At 39.1% G+C, this 19,715-nt stretch overlaps 1 protein-coding gene across 2 annotated transcripts in view; it reads left to right on the top strand.

Annotated features, from left to right (window-relative positions):
• sgcd (sarcoglycan, delta (dystrophin-associated glycoprotein)) overlaps positions 1-19,715 on the top strand; it is a 307,043-nt gene that overhangs the window by 282,889 nt on the left and 4,439 nt on the right. For both annotated transcript variants that reach the window (XM_042498784.1, XM_042498783.1), the window contains one exon: positions 15,276-15,399. In XM_042498784.1, the coding sequence (XP_042354718.1) occupies positions 15,276-15,399 (124 nt within the window). The remainder of the gene's footprint in view (positions 1-15,275; positions 15,400-19,715) is intronic.

Raw genomic sequence — 19,715 nt, 5'->3', positions numbered from 1 at the left:
TTGTATGAATGAGTACTGGGGGACAGAGCTCCACTGAAGTTTTATTTGGTCAAATAGAAGAAAGAAGAGACTTCAGAATTGTGTGTTTTGGTTCATATGTGTCCTAAGATGTGGAAATGAAACATTGGAACCTTAACTTTATTTGTCATTGCTGATTGATAATTACAGCAGAGAAAATGAATCGTAAAATCCAACATCTGGAAAAATCAGCTGTATAATCTTTCTTCATTGAGAGTTCACATAATGAAAATACAGCAGCCTGGACTATTGAAGATTTACATTTAAAATATGTGTCATTAAAGGTTCTGTATGCGTCTTTATAATGCGCTTTTATGCCGCTACGGCTGATATCCGGATGATGTTTTTGCAGAAGTGTAGTGCCCACAGCCCCGGTTCCCCCTGGATAACAACACTAGCTCTGTCAGCACTGTGTCCTTTGTTTAGTGTTCTTCACAGGTTCGTACCATTAGCTGCTAGCTGCCAGCTCAGCCACCTCCATGATGAGAATACTGTACAGACATTTCAAATTTTGCAGTAACCCCCTTTAAGTGTCCTTTTACTGCACTTATTTCTGCCATGATTTGACGCTTCTGTGCTCTTACAGGCCTCCTTCCTCAGTTCTTCAGTGTTTCTCCACTTTTATTGTTTCCCAGTAAGCCCAGTCCAATTACTTAAGCATCTGATCATATACCTTATATATAATATATACCTATTATTGAATTTGTTATTTTAATATATTTATGGTAATGATCTAATCACAGTTAAAATATATATATTCACATACACTTACTCTTGTGAAATGCTGCATTCTAATATTGTTGTACTGATCACTGAAACACCACATTTTCATTTTTTCTGCGAGTATTTGAATTTATGATGCATGTCTAATTGATGAATCATCGTACCTTTACTAATGGCTTTAAAATCCAGTTTGATTCATCATATGCATTCATTTTCTTAATACGATTTTGCCCAAAGAAAAATCTATTCTGTGTCCAAATATTTTTCATTAAAGGATATTGGGTCCATGGTCTCGTTTCGACATTGACGTGCTTCAGTCCCAAGGTCTCAATATGTCCTGAACTTATTCAAGCGCATAAAAGATCTTGCCACCTTTCAATTGACTGGCGAGAAAAAAAAAGTGAAAACCCCTTAAAGAGGCAGAATTTAAATGTAGAAATCCATGAGGACTTGGAGAGAGCACTTTTCCACGGGCAATTAGCACTCCTGTCCAGTAATGTCTGTCTGTAGGAGCCAGAATCAGTGCTGTGTTAAGTAATCTTCAGATAAATGGCTCCATCTTTGGCAACAGCTGCTTCATCCCTCCATTTTTTCTTTTTCCTCTTTATCATTCCATCTCCATGTTCAAATTAGCACTCAGATGTTGAATGAAGTCAACACAAATCAAAGTAACATATCCTGTACAATGTGAAATAAGCAGGAGAATTATAAGATGAAAGAGAGTGATAAAAGAGAAGCAGAGAGAAAACAGAGCAGTGTTTGAATAATAAATAGATAAATAGTTGAAATAGAGACATTTTCAGACAGACAGAGAAAGGGAGGGAAAGAGACGAAGTGAGCTGAAAATTCTGAAATATTTTGGCAAAACAATGAGATTTAGAACATACTGATCATGCATATGTAGAGCCGAGCAGTGAATAATGTTGCACTTTATTTATTAATTTTTAAATCTTTCTAAGTGATATTTAGATTTTGGGTTTTGCCCTAAAGTAAATTGATTAAGATTGGGGTGAGATGGTAGTACTTTAAGGTTGGAAAACAATCCTATAAAAAAAGAGCATAGTTTACTTTTGTCACTAGAAAATTCAAAGCAAACTGGTGTCAGAGGTTGATATTTCGCTGAGCCATCGATCTTCACCTATGCAGTTTTTGTGGTTCTACAATAAGGCCCCGATTCCACAAAAGCATTTTTTTCCAGCTTAAATGCCAGACGCTTTGGAGGCACAGCGTTTTTTTTCAGCGGAGACACTTTAGTTGCGTCTGGTAACTATGAAACCAAATATCCACAGAAGTAGAAATGTCGGCAGGTGAACAAGAGAGAGAGAGCTAGTTGCTTTGTATAACATAAGTTTGTCAAAAACTTGGGTGCTCATGGAAAACGGGAAACAACTGAAGAAACAGGAAGGAAATCCAGGCACTCCAAAAATGGGGAAAATTGGGAAAACTTGTTGGAATTACAATAGTTGAACATGTTTAGACCACTGCCAGTCTTCATCAGGGCTTTAAAAACATATGCAATATAAGTATATAGCAGCAGGAACCAACAGGAGGCCAACATGTGACCCAGATAACAACAAGTTAAACAGATAAAAATCAGACAGCACCCCAATACAAGGTGTTTTTTAAGTTTACTTTGAACTATGCATCTAACAAGTAGAAGCTGTACATTTCATCTGAAAAAGGAAATGTATTTTAAAAAAGACAAAATGAATTTAACAGATGCAAATTAGACACACCATCCTGTAATGTCAACAAATGCAGGAAGATACCCAGTGCATCATGTAAACATGAGCTGACTAAGCGGCAACATCAGGCGAGTTGGGGTGAGAACGTGTTAGCATGAGGAAATATATTAATATATAAATTACAGTGTATTAAAATATTTCTCCCCCGTTGTTGTTGTTTAGCACTCAAACTCAAAAAAAAACCCAGAATGTGCATAAGTGCATGTGCAATAGACTCTCAGCGCCTCGCCACACTGCTGGCATTGTTTCATAGTGTAAATATGTTTGCAAAGAAGCAAAAAAATATGCTGGCTTGAGGAAAAAAACATGTCAGTGAACATGGTCCCAAATGTCACCCAACTTCATCCTTTGCTCCAAAACAGAGTGTGATAGTCGCTGGGGCTTTTTCACATAAACAGGTCATTTGTGGTTTTGGGTCATTTGATGAATCATCTGAAGTTGGAAAGTCCTATTTCTTTGACCAAATTATTGCTCAATAGACCATAAAACTAGTTTCACCAATCACAGATCAACCCACATAATGATGCACATGGTCAAAACTGCATGCCTTATCCATCAGTTACAACAAAAGCTGTTATCAAATGCGTAGTTTGGAAGTGGTTACTCATACTGTAGTAATGAATCCACAGATGGTTATCACCACCTCTGCTGCTACATGGAGCTTGTGAGCCTCCTGTATTGTTTTGTTTTTTTACGGTGCTTTTACTGCATGGTTCTCTCTCAGGACTCTATCAGCCTTGTTTCAAGCAACAGCAGACAGCTGGTTTCAGCAGTCAAGCTCTGATAAACCCACTGTATACCACCTGCACAGCACTCAACACCGCACACACACACACACACACACACACACACACACACGCACACACACAGTTAGAGACTAACTGGAGAGGATAGAGCAGGATTTAGAAACAAAATAGACAGATATTTTTCATAGAAATAGGTGGAGACCAAATTCCCTAAATGGATAGTCTTTTTTAGTTGTGTACAAAGGTAAACTGTTCGGTCGACTTATAATATGATAATATATAAGGGCTCTGTTCCCCTGCACCTAAATGGCCAAAAAATCCATGCTGGCCACAGTGACTGTTTGCCAAGAGGGAACAAATTACAGCCACCCCTCAAGCCCAAGAGTTTGATAACAAGATTTTAGGTGGACTATCACTTTAAGGCAGACAGGTGTCACCGCAGCCCCCTGACAAGCATCAGTCAGATTTAACTCTGACCGACTGTGTGTTGCTGCGCCTACCTTCGTTCTCACCCGTTGTGTGTGTTTTCTGTCCCTGTGTATGTGTGTGTGTGTGTGTGTGTGTTGTTGTGCGTGGACAGCTGAGGATGTCTCCTTGGTGTAAATGTCTTGTTTATCATCTTTCTCCTGCCTGTGCTGTCAGATGTGATGACAGTCAATCAGAGCAGAGAGAGAGACATTGTGACAGTAGAGAGACAGAGAGAGGAGAGAGAGAGATGTTTCTAACAGGACAGAAATTGAGAAGGAAAAAAAGGACTGGAAGAGAGCGCTACAGTGCTGTGTGACAGAGAGAAAAAAGGTTGAGAGAAGACAAACTATGAAATAGAAAAAATAAATCCATATTTATAAGCATACTTATTATGATATTAATGTTAAGCCCCTTGACGACTTAGCCGTTCAAATACTAATTAACCATGCACACGTGTTTTCACTTCCTCTACCTGATTAGAGCTCTTCTCAGGGCTGAGTGGGCGTGGACAGACTGTGCTTGATTGACACTCCGCTTTGCACCTGTTAGGTTTAGTAACCTCATCCACATTCAGCCTTGCAGTCTAATCAGTCATTTTAACTGGAAACACCTGCGAGGGAGTGCAGAACCTTTAAATGCCTAAAAAACACAGCTGGTGACAATCTATTTTTGCTTGCTACTCTTTTTACGTACATTAAAGTCAGTTATTCTGCTTTTATTTGTGTATGTTGGTCAACAGCAACGAAAACAAAACTTTGACACATAAAAATGTAGTTTTTATTCTAAAAGCGAGTCTCCCAGCTTGCAGTTTGTGGTTTTAAAAATATTCTAAGAATGGCACAGTGGAACCAATGCAATGTTTTAGTAACATTTTCAGCGGCAAGTTTTCTTTTAGTTATCAGAAGATTCTTAGAGTTAGAGTAACATTCAAGTAGAGTAACATTCTCTTTTAACATCAAAAACAAATGTTTCAGGGTTTTTTTTATTGCAAACATATCACATTACATTACATTTTTATTTTTAAAAAATGCTCTGTAATCTCAGGCCTCAATAACGTTCTAAATGTTGCTTTGAAAAAAAATTCCTCCTTTGTTCTCATGTAACATTTTAGGAACATTTTTATAAAAGAACATTCTATCTGTCACCTGTCATCTGTCACCTCTCAACATCACCGAAAACATCCTCAGAATGGTGCAGTTAAAACGTTATACCTTAGTCAGCATTTAACCTTAAAGGAACATTATTTAAAATGCTAAACATTCTTAAAATGCTCTTTGAATATTAGTTGAAAATGTTTTCTTTAAAACATTATTGCAACTTGTAGGTAACGTTAGCCAATATTGTGGGAATGTTTCCTGCCAGCTGGGCTGTCATGAAATGTAGAAATATTTAGATATTTTTGCTCTTCGGTGGATGACCTCCTGGGTAAGCACCTGACGTTCTCCCCGGTGTCAGAATTGATGCTTTTACACAAGAAATATTAGAAGGAAACTGGCCATACCAAAACTTTGTTGTTGTTCTTTCCATTTGTTTAAGAACTGTGACTTACCCGATCAGCTGCAGCCATGTCCTCTCTTTCTCACTGATAGCAAAACGATGAAATTACAATTCTGTCATTAATTTGGACCCACATCTGTTCAAACTAGGAACACAGCACTATGGCATTGTAAACATTACGAGCTTTGGACCCAGAAATACTATTTTGAAAGGATATAACATCAACTTAAAAAAACAGTTTGGACGTTGCACACTCGTAACACCATAGAAACAGGTCACACCCAAGCAACACAGACACTGAAACACCAGCTTACATAAAACCAGCTGCGTCCCAACTCAAACCTACCCCAGTCGAATTTCAAACAGTAACCACACCTAAGTGTTCTTTAGAAAAATTGTTACATTGTTTTGATGTGAATTGAAAGAGAAGCTGAGAGGGAAAGTGGCAGACTGTGAGGTGAAAATAAGAAAATCTAGAAAGACGGAAGAAAGAGATGACAAAAATACAAAGTGTGATGATTAAAGAACAAGAGGGAGTGAGGGAAAAAAAGGGAGATGTGAGCAACAATAAAAAAAAACTTGAAAGGACAGGAGACTGGCAAAACAGAAAAGAGAAAAAAAATAGAATAGAGGACTTATTTTTGTCAGAGAAAGAATGAGACAGAAGACAACGAGAAGTAAGTGAGTAAAAGAAGAAAAGAGACAAGTTGGGAAGGAGAGATAATACGCATGAAGAAGAAGAGCTTTATGTGACAGAGAGGAAATGCTGCAGAGACGAGCGTGACGGGAATTAGGGGTTAGAGAGAGAAGGACTTTGATGACAAATATCTAATAACAGTATTTCAGTGGTGTGTTGCACCGAGATGAACTGTGATTCATCAATCACTGCTGCTTTCCTTTCAAAATCATGATTTCATATAATAAAAAAGTGAGAAAAGGTCCCGCCTGTGATGCACAGATCGTTTCTGAGCGTCGCTCCAAAGCCCCTCATCATGTGATTGTCCGCATAATTTGACAGTCAGAGTCTACGGTGATGTGTTGGGGTTTTTTTTCCATTTCTTTTTCCCCGTGTTTATGCATCTTTGGTGACAACCAGCCAATTGAGAATGAAATATGGCACAAACTATCCAATTATGTCAGAAAAGGGGAGCGAGCTCGTTGGAGCATGGCTAAAATCTAATCTTACTCTAATCTCTCCCAACCCCTTGGCAGGTAGCAATCGAGGATTCAAATCCCATTTCGGGATATCACATTAACCACGAGCACACACACACACATCCCACCCATAGCTGTCACTTTTTTTTATCGAAACCGTAACCGTCATATCCATCTGCGTGGTAATGCCTTGTCAACAGGATGTGTCCTTGCATCAGAGAAATGCTTTTGTGAAAGTAAAATGGCAGCGTGAGTGAGTTTGATAGTGCACCTTGATTTATGTCCGGACCAATTCAGAGCACAGATAAAAGGAATAAAAATGAAGCAATAAGAAGGACAGTGAATGTGGGATGGGAAGGGGGAAAAAGCAATGGAAACAGCAGCAAGAGCAATCGTTAAGGTTCTTTTTTGTTAAGGTGAAATGAGATGTGAAGTGGCTCATTTCCTGCAGGAGCTGAGAAGCTGAAAGTTTTCACATCATGAAAACTTTAATAGACTCACATTAGACTCACAGGAACTCAATCTGGTGAGGTTTGTCCCAAGGCACTGTATGGACAGTGTTTTGCAGTGTTCGCTCTACATGGAAACATCATGGCGCTGCGATTGAAACTGCACTGAGATGGAAACACAGGCCATTCACACCAGTCCGCGCTATTCTACAGCGCTTCTTTTTCTTTGCTCCTTTTCTAATCACACAGAAAGCTCTGTCCCTGCTGGTTCGTGTGTTTCTGGCTGTGTGTCTGTGTCTGAGTGTGTGTGCATCCCTGTGTGCCTCTCTCCCTCTCTGTTTAGAGACAACTGACAAACATTTTGGAAGCACTGGATGCATATTTCATCATTTGTGACGATCAGACATTGTATATCATATCCAGTATAGCATGTATGTTATTCACAGTTGAGTATTTAGTATGTTTTCTTACAGGAAAAAATAGATCTGATGCTGAAACTATTGCTGCAGATCATGAGCTTGAGCTCGGGGCCGCTACACATCCAGTGTGAACGATCTGATTGCTCAACTACAGCGCTGAAAGGAAGTAGGCAGCGCTCCATGGAAAATCAGCCCCTGCATTAGATTCCTTAGTGGGAAGAGGTTAGGGTTAACTCCAAAAACACTCCAGCGGCAAAATTGAGGCAAAAGTTTGCTTCATATTTGGTCTGAACACACCTTTAGTCTTGTTCTAGCATCACCTCAAGGCAAGGCATAAAGGTTTTATCTGAACACATCCGTAAAAACCCTAAAATATCACCTGTATTTTTCAATTTAATAATTGAGACATATAATTCAAGTACTTCTTTGTTTGTTTCCCACTGTCGCTGTCCTCAGCAGCAGCAGCAGCACCTGTTTGTATAGCACCTCAACATGGAAGTGCAAGACAGCAGAAAATATTTTTAACCATTAGAGAAGAAGCCATGACACTGCACCCCAACCTGGTAAAGATCAGAGATTCAGTGAAAATTGCTTTAAGCTCTTTCTCTCTTTGTCTTCCTCTCCTCTCTGTCTCAGCTCGTTTCAACTTGTGCCATCTCCAATCTCCTCTCCTCTATCACCTTCCTCTCACATGTTCACCTCTCATCTTCCTACTCTCCCTGCCCTCACTAACACCCCTCTTCTTCTTGCCTCAATTATCTTCATCTTCACCTTTTTTTCTGTCCCAACTTCACTCCTCTTTCCTGAGCCATCTTCTGGTCTCCCTTCATCTTCTCCCGATCTTCTTTTATTCTCTTCACGTGTTGCCATTTTTTGTTTGCTTGTGCTTCTTCTGTATTCATCTCTGACTCTAAACGTCACTCCCCTCTCTCCGTTCGACCTTGATTTTTGATTTATAATAACTTTTAACTGCAGAGGCTGTTAGCAAAGAGCAAGGCAGTTAACGAAAAACAATCCCGCAACAGGAAAAAAAATAGGAAGTCAAGCCAAGAAAACCAACACGTTCCTACTAAAAATAATGGGCCGCATATTACATCACTACAAAAGAGATCACGACTCAAGGTGACCTGCACCCTTACTCAAGAACAAGAAAAAAAAAGCTGAAAAAATAGGCAGCAAATTAGTATGCCCCTTCTTTTCATCTTATTACTCTCCTTTTCCCTTTCTGTCCTCTCTAATGTCACAGTCGCACCTTTCTTTTCCTTCTCTCTGCCCTGGTCAAACTCCACACCTCCACCTTACACTGATCTCAGTAATTGAGAGGATGGTGTGTTCCCCCGCAGTGTCCAGCTGTTCACGAAGCCCCGCGAAGCAATCAGCTGCCCTCGTATTGGCCCGAGATTGCCATTTAACCTATGATTTGCTGCGTGGCAAGAAGGCAGCCCATTTTCAACTTGCCATAGCTTATATATTTAGAACGCCAAACAGTCCTGACCACTGTGTTCACTCCGTGTGAAGCAGATAATTTAAAAAAGCTGTCGTCACCAAGGACAAAGGAGGTGCCTGTAGAGCGAAAGGAGAGTACGGAAGCTGCCCACGGGTTTCAGACTGTGTGAGTTTACAATTTCTGTCATGTCAAAAACCTCCAATCATTTCCGTTGTTATCTGTAAGGCTGGCGATATGAGGAGGAAGCGTGAAAAGTTATTAACCTTTGATCTCAGTCGTAGATATGAAATGCTGCCAAGAAAAGAGAGAGAAAGGATAAGAGGATGTACAAAAGTGAAATAGAAAACAAGAAAGGGAACAAGATGAAAGTCTATTGATTGCTGTGGGGAAATGAGGTTGTGGCGGCCATAAAAGAAACAGGTGACAACAGGAAAATAAAGATAACGATAAGGAAAGAGAAAAATAGATAGCAGAATAAGTAGCATTAAAACAGGTGGACAAAAAGTGGAAGTGCATAAATATGTGATAACATCAGCCTGTCAGACACAGCTTGTCAGTAATGGGTAAGATTACTTTATCGCATGCATTCTCGACATTTGATTTTTTACATATGGTAAAGTGTTCCGTTTCTTAGTGAAATCTAGATTTTTATGAAATATGAGAAACTGTTTATATTGGAACGAGAGAAATAAGAGTAAAGGAAATGGAAAAATAATTCACAGGAACTGTGAAGAGGAAATGAAAAGGAATATAACCCTGGGGCGGAAATATTTCCCTGTCTGACTCCCAGAGGAGCTGGGAAAAAGGGGGAGGATGATTGCAGGGGAAGGCCTTTGGAGGAAGACACTAAAAGCCTCAATGTTGAATGTAGAAACTTCTTACTGTTCCTCCTCACACTGTATTTCTGTGTAGAGGTGAAGAGCCAGGAGTGCTGAGCCACTTGTTCTCATGTTTATCCTAAGATCCCCTTTGAGACTTTTGCTACCTCAGACTTCCACCAAAGTTGATAAGGAGTTAGACGGGTTTGGGGCAGTCCAAAAAAAATGGTGTCTTGGATGGATGACAAAATAACAACGTTGCAAAGCAACAAGTTACGATAATCACATCACGATTGCTTGCAACACAGTAATGTAACATGTTACTTTTCTAAAGTCAGTAATCACATTACAATTAGTAATCGAACAATAATGTCATTACTTTCATTACATGATTCTTTAGTTATCTGCATAACGAGAATCTAATACGCCTGTTGAGCAGCAAAAAAAATCTCATGAGGTGAAACCGCTTCGCCAAGTAAGCTGGACTAGTCTGCTATATAGCTAAAGTTTTATTATTATATTAGCCGCCTATATCACACATAAAAATATAAATGTTTAAACTTTTGTCAGTAAGGACATGCTACACATTGTTAGCTCGGCTTGATTCTCCAAATTCTTTGGAGTTGAGTTCATTAACTGAAATTATGAGCACCAAAGTATAATTAAAGTATAATAATATATAATTTATTACGATACACCGCGATGATAAGGTAAGCAATAGAGATGAAAAAAGTGGTGATTCCTTATCTCTGAAGTGGTCTTAAAGTCCAAACATATGTCCACTCCTTCAGTATGTTTTCCCTCACAACATAAGGCTCCACTGATCAAAGAATCAAAACAGTTTCTCATAAAAAATGAATCCAAGTTTTAAATGTTGTTTTAAAACAAAAAGTGTTTTTTTGGGAATGCTGAGCGCTATTAAAATACCCTAACTCTCTCTCTCTCTCTCTCTCTCCCTCTCTCTCTCTCTCTCTCTCTCTCTCAATTAACTAACTAATTAACTAATTAGTTGTGTAATTAAATACTTTCTTCAGGGAGCAATTAAGAAAAGTAATAAATTACTCTTTTTAGAAGTAATGAGCAATGTGTAATACATTACTTTTTTGGAGTAATGACCCCAACACTGCCCACCACCAGCCATCCACTTCTGCAGAGCGTGAGAGTTCTCCATCCCTGAGCTTAAGATATGAAGCCATTCAGTATTCTCACCACAACCCCCAGGGGATCAGTTTTTACCCTCTTGTTTTGCAAAGCATAAGATTAAAGTCTCATCTATGTTCACTTAATGTCCAGATGCAACAGTTTTAAATTGTGCTGGCTCCAATCTGTTTTTATTTGCCCTCTGGTGGCATCGGTTAGCGAGAATACTGATAGATAGTGTCAGCACTGTTGTTGACGCAGGCAAAAGCAAACAGAAACAAACTGATAAGATTGGTCTGATATGTTTGAGAAGCCAAAACGCTTGATGGTTGCAAATGAATCCAATTTAATTGAGTGCTTGTTTTAGATTGTCTTTAAAAAAAAAACAAACCTCAATACAACTGAAAATCAAACAACTACAATGATGAGGCATTAGATGATATGTGTTCAATTAATCACCATATTACACGCTCTGTAATTAATTTGTGTTAAGGCTTAACCCTCTGTGGGCACAGAGCAAGGGGTAATGCAAAGGGGATTAAAGTTTAATTTGAAAATTTGCTGACTCTACTTATTAATGGTTGTTTTTATGTCTCCGCACCAGCAATAGCCGTGTCCAGAGGCATCACTTTTTCGTGTTGTCTTTTCATCAGTCGGTTAAACTCAACCTTGGACAGAATACTTATGCCAGTTCAGCTCTTATAAGCAAATTCAAGGATGCACAAATGAGACAAAAAGCACCGTCAAAGGGATAAGTTCAGCCCTAACTGTGCTGCCAAGCAAATAGTTTATTATATACAAAGCTGCCCCTTTTTCTGTGCGTATTGTTAAAAAACCAAAAAACTGTCCAATTCTCAAAGATCAGCACTTGAAGCCACACGCAGTGAAATTATTGGTGTATTCGGAGAGCTGTTGGTAACTGAAGTGCACTGAGAGACTTAAGACCAGACTAAAAAAGAGAAATATGGTTTTTCGCTGTCACATTTAAATTTCATGCCTGAAGTTTCGCTGTTACACATCAAACATTACTGCACAGTGGGGGTCTTAAGCTCAAATTCCCTGGTCAGTGGTCAGGTTGTTGATTCAGGGCTTCAAGCAGGCTCCCTCTCTTGAAACTTTCTGTACTCCACATCAAATTTGGAAAGAAAAACACATTTAAATGTCTTTATTCTGCTTGTGTTGAACAGTTATCTTCTTTTTTTTTTTTTACTTCTAGCTATGTTTTAATCGATGATAGTCTGAGACGACACATATCCATAAGATTTATCATAATTGTACAGTCACTAAGGTCAGATATTAAAGATATTAAAGTTTCTGATGTAATAACAGTAAAGAAATCCTTTGGCATCTCCTCTTTTTTCTCTTTTGTCTTCTAACCATACCATGAAGTGGAGAGCACCACTTGTTCCTCCATCCACACTTCTTCATGATACCGTTGGCATAAAAAATGTTCATTCTTTATCCTCCTCCTTGACCTGAATTTGAACCCCAACATAGAAAAGCTTAACACATAATGGTTTTTTAAGGCTGAAACAGAACTTAAGTTTGCTGCTGTTTCCCCTCGTTTCACATTTACTGCTGTTACATGCAACCAGCTACTGTACGGCAGATCCTCTCACCTCTTCTTAACCTCTGAAGAAATTAGGTCAACACCTGATCCACTTTGTTCATGAAATCTGCCAGGAGCAAATTCAGAAAATGACACCAGTCAAGCCGACTGCAGCAGAATACATTGGAAATAAGATAGTTGTGTTCTTCTATTGTAATTCGCTCTTTTTTGTTTCACCCTCTGTTACTTTCACTGATGCAACTTGTAATACTTTGTTTCACTTATTTTTCCTCCTCTCTCTCTCTTGATATGAAGAACATTTCTGCCTTAACTTTATCCATTAATGTTGCCATGTGCACGTTTTGAGATTAGTATTGTAAAGCAAAAAAACAAAACAAAATGTTCTTAGTCTTTGTGTTTATCATTTTTACAAACTCAAAACCTTTAAAGAGATAAAGGATTTATCAACCAGGATGCATAAGGGTATTTGGGAATAATTTAACAAATTGTTTGGCACAAACATACAAAACGCCCTCATTTAAATGTAGCAGTAGTTCAGTGTCTTGGTTCTTTTTCAGCAACATTTTTTAGGAATGCAGCAACTATTGTGTTGTTTCCATTATCAACAACATTTTGAAATTTGCAATCATGTTAAACAGACAGACAGAACATTGACATAATCAAAACTGACAACCATAACATGAACCTATGGTGTCGTTACATTCACCAGAATAAGTTTTGACATTACTGGTTTGTGCAAATCATGGCCATGTTACATTTTCACATTTCATATGTCAGGGAAATATTGAAATTTTCGTTTTCATTTCAATGTTAAATTTTATGTTGTGACAATTCTGCAGTAATGTGGTTAGGTTTAGGCACAAAAACCACTTGGTCAGTGTTAGGAAAACCTCATGTGTGGGTTTTTCTTTTGGTTTTTGTTGCTGCAAATCATACCAGTCATGTCCTGAACTGTTGTTAAAATACACCTGATTTGGTTGGTCTCGAACAGTATTCTGCCAGCACAGTCGCCAAAAGAAAATGTTGGTATTGTACATTTCTGTAAACCACAAATATGCTACATTTGCATGTTTTTTAAGTGACGTAGTATATGAGCTGATTTTGTCATAGGGAAGTGGAGGGAATGTTAAATATCATGTCATCCAGGCGATATGCCTGCAAAGCTGCAGACCACTGCTGCAGACCAACAAACAACAAAAACATCTATAGAAAAAACAGGAAGGAACCAAGGTACTCACAAGGCCTTTGTTTCATAAAAAACAATAAATTCTTTGACGTCGAAGAATTTATTGTTGTTGGGGTTTTTTTTATAATTATTTTCTACGTTTAAAACTCAAGACGAGTGCCTTGGTTCCCTCCTGTTTTTTCCTATAGATGTTCATGCCCTTTTTGTACTATTACTAGTTTTAAGAGGCTCTCCTGTACAACAGAAACAGTTCTTTTTCTGTGAGTCATTACTGTGTTTCCATCGGCTTTTAAGCCTCCAAAAGTGAGTGTTTTGCAACAACCCATCTGCAGGGATAGTGTCTTGAAAATAGATTGTTTTTAACTTGGGCATAGCAGCTCTGCATGCGGGTATGATGCCCTACCAAACTGGATATTTTAAGACAAAACATGATACGACCGGGTTGAATGTGCTGCTGTCTGCTGCTTGGCAGTCCTCTTGCTCAGGTGTTACGGCATCCACCATCCCCTCCTCCTCCTAAAGAGAAAATAAGCTCATATACATGTAATCTGAACTTCGTAATAAATTTGAAATGTGCAAATGCAACATATCTGTGGTTTGCAGAAACAAACTTCAGCATTTTATTTTGCTGATATGGCGTTATATTATATAGGAGACTCATTAAATCATATGTCATTTAAAGAAAGCTTAGAGGAAAGTGGAATGTACAGAAAATACTTCCAGAGCCTGCAGCTCCATTCTGTGCTAATCTGACTTTTCAGCTCCAGTCTTCTCACCAAGAATCCCTGTTGACATAAATAAACCAATCAAGAGAATGTTCCAAATGAACATACGACACATATATCCTTGATATAAATACTTAGACCCACAACCCTAAAGCAAATGATGGACGGCATACACTAAATCTGTGCATATAAACAGAAGCTTTAATGGCTGCTCCTCACCCAGAACAAAAGCTCACAATCCTCCAGCTGAATAAAGTGTGTGATATCAATGAAAACCTTCCCTGTGGAGAAAATATCATGTATTTTATCCACAACTGCCATAGTGACAGGAAGTCTACAGAGACCTCCTCTGCAGGTCTGAATCTACTGAAGCATTTTGACACCTTTGCTGCTTGCTATAAAGATCGGCTCGTGGGTCTGAGTGGTTTTGTCAAGATGTGAAGAGGAGTGGGATGATTTTTAATCCTCGAACAGAAATGTGTGAGCAGCCACAGCTTGCAGGTGGGCTGCAGTGTCGGATCCACTCAATTTCTAATCATTTTTGGTGGTCCATGAAGTGTGTGTTTTTTTTTAGGACTAATTTGAATGTTAGACATTAAGACTGGGACCATTTTTTGGATGTTACACTTTCATCTAGCAGAGAAGGAGTGTAACATAAAATTTTTAAAGGCCATTCTCTCCACGCTCCCAAAACAAAGTCTGAACACCAGTAGTTTAAGGTGAATTTTGTTATTACAAAATATGTGTGTCTACTCACCTAAACATATCCGTTTGATTGTTGTTGAAAAACAGCAGTGCAGGTGGTTTTTATTAGCTGAAGTGTTTGTTTTTATTGGTTAAAGTGATGAAAATCTCTGCTACGTTCTGCACAGTGTCAGGATGACAGATTGCTGAAACAGTCTAATAAACAGGCTGCTTCAGGATCGTGACTTTAGTTTACAGGACCTTGTTAGTTTCTAATTAGGCTGTTTGACACAAATCAACTTTAAGAAAATGGAGCAAAGTCAAATTCTCTACTGAAGATAGTAACGCAGAAAAGAATCTCTGAGCGTATCCACGCCTTCAATTTCTTTGTTGTCCTCTATCTTTAGTTTTAGTTTTGAGAATTTGCCCTCCCACTCATCCAAACACGAAGTTTTCAGAACTGTTCTGCCTCTGTCTCCTCCCAGGCTGGAGTCTCCCACTCGCTCCCTGCTGATGGAGGCACCAAAAGGAATCCAGATCCTGGCTGAGGCCGGAGACATCCAGGCCATCTGCAGGAACGAGCTGCGTCTGGAGTCCAAAGATGGAGAGGTGTGTAAACCAACAAGGGAAAATTAACCTTTTGTCTGTTTGAAGAACTGCATCAAAATGGGAAAATATAGCGCTAATTCTGGTTTATCACAGATTAGGTCTAATAGTTTTGGTATTAATAACATTTTACGTATCAAGTTCACTGCTTAGATTTGGCAACACTGAGACATCACTAAAAAGTTGTCCAATGGGTCACAATTCACAGTCAACTGACTGAAACAGATCCCCAGCTTTGTCAAACTTATTGTGAGGAAGAAAAAAAAAAGAAGTTAAATTGCAAAATGATTACCCAAACTGTTTGTTGTACAGCCAGCACAGTCTAAATCCCTCTTGTAACTTTGGCCCTCTATACTTACTATGGCTGAGAGCACACAGTTTTCTTTTGCAGTAAGGGAATATTAGTTTAACTGCTATGACACTTTGGGTGCACTTGCATTGGAATAAAGTGGTTAAGATAAACTGTTGGTTGTAATAAACTGGAATTAGCCTTGAAAGAGCTGCCCTTTAATCAGTCAGTCTCTGAAGGATAAAAATGTAAGTCTGGAAAGGATTTAGATTTGAAACCAGAACTCAAATTATCATTAACCTCTTATGATGTTATGAGTCATTCTTTGCTCTTTTTTATTTTGCTTATCTTATTTTGGAACAAAACATTCAAAGAGGTTCTCTCCTACATAAAACATCCTATAGAGATGTGATACTTAGTGTGTCACTAAAGTTCATCACCAACAGGCTTCTTTTTTCAGGGAAGGCTTTTGACACATACCAATTGTAAAATAATAAAAATTAATGGTGGATGAATTTAATATAGCTCTTTCAGTTTCAGACTCCTGGTATGCTGGTGGAATTTCTCACTGGGACATTTGAATAGATCAGAGCCATAGCTTATGTTATTAGTAACACCTGTGCTTTTCCTACTGTGACAAGTCCAAATGTCAGCTGTGAGAACAGTCTGTCATGACCTTTGTTTAATTAACAGTCACATATTCCAGGATGTAATCATATTTTTAACCAACACGCTCTCAATCTGAACCAACGGGCCTGGGCTCAGTCAGTGACCTTCCACGTCAATCTATGATGTTTTAGGTACCCTCGAGCGTCAGCTCATTACGCTCTTGGATGCTGCTACCGTGATGTCGACAAATGCACATGTGGTGGGATGAAGCAGCACGGTCCTATGTTCACACAACAGCACAGACTGTCATGATGGCTGGGATTAGGCACCAAAGTCACAGATGGTTAGGTTTTGGCAAAAGAGTCACATGGTAAGGTGTGGAAAAAAAACACACACACATCGACTCAGGGAACTCAAGCATGGAAGTCGGTGGTTTGTGGGACCCATCCACCTCCCCACCCGCCCACCCTATAAGCACACTTGTGCTGCTTATTATGTGCTTACCCACAGTGTTATTAAATGACGCTGTCCTTCAGCATTAATGTCACTTATACGATGTATTCACGTTACCTACCAATTTTAACTCAAAAGATGATTTTATTTTTTTTAAACCTAACCAAGTAGTTGCCTTAAACCTAAACCTGACTTTGACCACATGATGGTTATAGCAAGTTTCACACAGTTGTGAGAAGTGACGGCATTAGATGACTTGTGATTATAACATGTTAGAACCAACAGGCCTGGGCTTTCCAAGCCAAACCTTCAGGACATGTCGGATTTAAACATTGACAGATTAGGGTTCAGGATAACTTACTTTGGAACTTATCGCACACTGAGGGGGTTGAGAAACTGTTGGTATTTGACGGCCTGGGATTAGTACATGTTGAGCACAGAGAACAGCTTGATTTGTCCCTGAAATGAACTTTTAAGTATAACTTTCTTTATTAAATGCGGTCCTCTTACTTCAAATGTGTTCTTCACACAAAGACAAACCTCCCACTCTGTGTTCTGGCAAGTTGAGAAATTAACTTTTCTTGTCCTCCAGCCATACTGGCTGACGGGGCTCCATCTCCATTCAATATTTCTCCTGTCCAAACTTATTTTTAGCAAACAACAATCCGAACAATAGTTAGCTCCCTCAGCCAACATGGACCAGCATTTAGCTTATTGGCTGGTGGCAATTTCCCACATACTGGCCATCCACCAGAATCTGAGCCTCATAGAGAAGCCGGGAAATAGAGAACAGCAGTTGATTGTTTTTTCTTTCTTTTTTTCCCTTCCTATCCTCCATTCAGTCTCCAGTTCGGTTCTCTTTGGATCTTTCACACACTAATTTTAACAACTTTCTCTTTCCATCCATCTTTTCCAGTTCCTTTCCTTCCCCCTCCTCCTTCCTCTGTCCTATTTCTGTCTTTAACTTTCCTTATTTACCATCTTTTTTCCTCCTTTTTGCTGATCCACTCCTTATCCTTGTGCAGCTTCTTTCCTTCTTTCATCCTTTCCTCCCTGCTTCTAAATTCCTCCAACCATCCAGTGATTCGTTACACACATCAGTCCTCACATTCATCACGGTCGGCTGTGCTGATAAAAGGATTTCCCACCTTAGGTTGCACCAGTCGTGTCATGTCAGATCTGTTCAAATCAGCGAAGGAGGATTAGGGAGAAGAAAGTGTTTAAAAGTTTCCCACAAAAACAGTTTCATACATTAAGACAGGCCGCTGATATGAGATGGACGAGCAGAAAGAGAGAGGCCATTTCTGGAAGGTGCCCTTGGATTCCGTTCGGTCCAATTAAAAGTAACCACAGTAGCCACGCCCCTCGCCACGTCTTCCTGCAGTTTTCATGGGTGTGTGGTCGAGAATGAGGCTGTTGAACTTGTGATGGTCAATTCAGATAATTAGAATCACGTTCTCACACTCCATTAGTGTTGCAAATGTCCATTTGTCAAACCTCTGTCTTACACACACACACACTCGCGCTCTCCTCAGGACCCCCTTGGCACCACCACCGCAATTACAGAGTGGCTTTGGTCATTAGACACCCACAAACCACACAGGCAGAAACAGAAATAGACTCACACACACACTTGAATAGTGAAATACTGTGTTTTTTCAGTCACTCAGTCACAGAACTGACACTTGATTACACATGCCTGGTCTTTTACATGGTGATTTGAATTTTTCCACACCATCACCATGTGCAGCACTAATATACTAATGGATCATTGTACCATGCTATATTACCACTGGGTGTGGCCACAAGTACAACAGAGCAAACCTAACTACACCCAGCTGGGATGCAACCTATAGAGGCTAGTGCTGCATTTTTTCCCCTCAATCCCAAATCAAGTGTGGACTCCAGATTCCATTTTCAATAATACAGCTGTCTTATTTGGTTGTTCTGTGCTGTCTTGTAGCCATTTTGTGTGTCCTTGTAGTTGTTTTGTGGATCATTAAGGTCATTTTGTGTCTTTTATTGTCATTATGTTTAACCTTATAGTCAATCTGTGTCTCCTTTCGGTTGTTTTGTGTCTTTTTGATCTTTTCTTTTCTTTCTTTGTGCTCATTTTGTGACCAGTTGTTTTATTTTTTTAAAGTGAAGTTGTGTCTCTTTTATGTAATTTGGTGTGCTATTTGGTTATTTTGTGTCTCATGTTAATGTTGTGGTTTTTAGTCTTTTGTCATCATTTACTGTTTTGTGGTTATTCTATATCTCTTTGAGGTAATTTGTGGCTTTTTTGGTCATTGTGTGTCTCTTTGGTTTTGTGACTTTTTTTGTTGCTTTATGTCTGTCTATGTCTTTGAGGGCATTTTTGTTCTTTTTGGGGTTAAATTTGTATTTTTTTGCTTTTTTTGCCTTGTCATTCTGTGCAGTGTTTTTGTGTCTCTTTGTGGTCATTTTTAATCTTTCCCTGGTCACTACATGTGTTAATTTTGTGAGTTTTAGTTTCTTCACGGTAATTTTGAGTCACCTCGTAGTTGTTTTGTGTCTCTTTGTGGTCTTTTTGTTTTTGTCCTCCTGGTCAGTATCAATTTGAGTGACACTTTGAAGGTGAAAGTCAGGGAACCACCTGACACTTTGCTTAGAAGGCACATTCAGTAATCCATCCAAGTGTGCATAACTACAGTGATTGTGTATTGGGCTCTTAGCACTGCCAAAGGTGTCCAATCTCAGTACTGTGCTTGAACGCATCCTGTATAGACAGTTGTGGAGGACTGAAACTGCTGCTAATGTGTTACTCTCCCAACACAGACTTTGTGTTGGTATAACTGATTCTTCTCCGCAAGGTTATTTGCCAGTGAAAATCTAACTACACAGTAAGTCTTACCTTTCCATTGCTTAATCTGTTTGTACTTTTGTCCTTCACTAGCACACAATCACACCCTCATCTTTACACACACATGATGATTGTCCAGCCACA

Source organism: Plectropomus leopardus, chromosome 13 (genome assembly GCF_008729295.1).
Source record: "Plectropomus leopardus isolate mb chromosome 13, YSFRI_Pleo_2.0, whole genome shotgun sequence".
NCBI classification, from domain to species: Eukaryota; Metazoa; Chordata; class Actinopteri; order Perciformes; family Serranidae; genus Plectropomus; species Plectropomus leopardus.
Note: the sequence above shows the minus strand (reverse complement) of the source record. Positions and strands in the feature narration are given on the sequence as shown.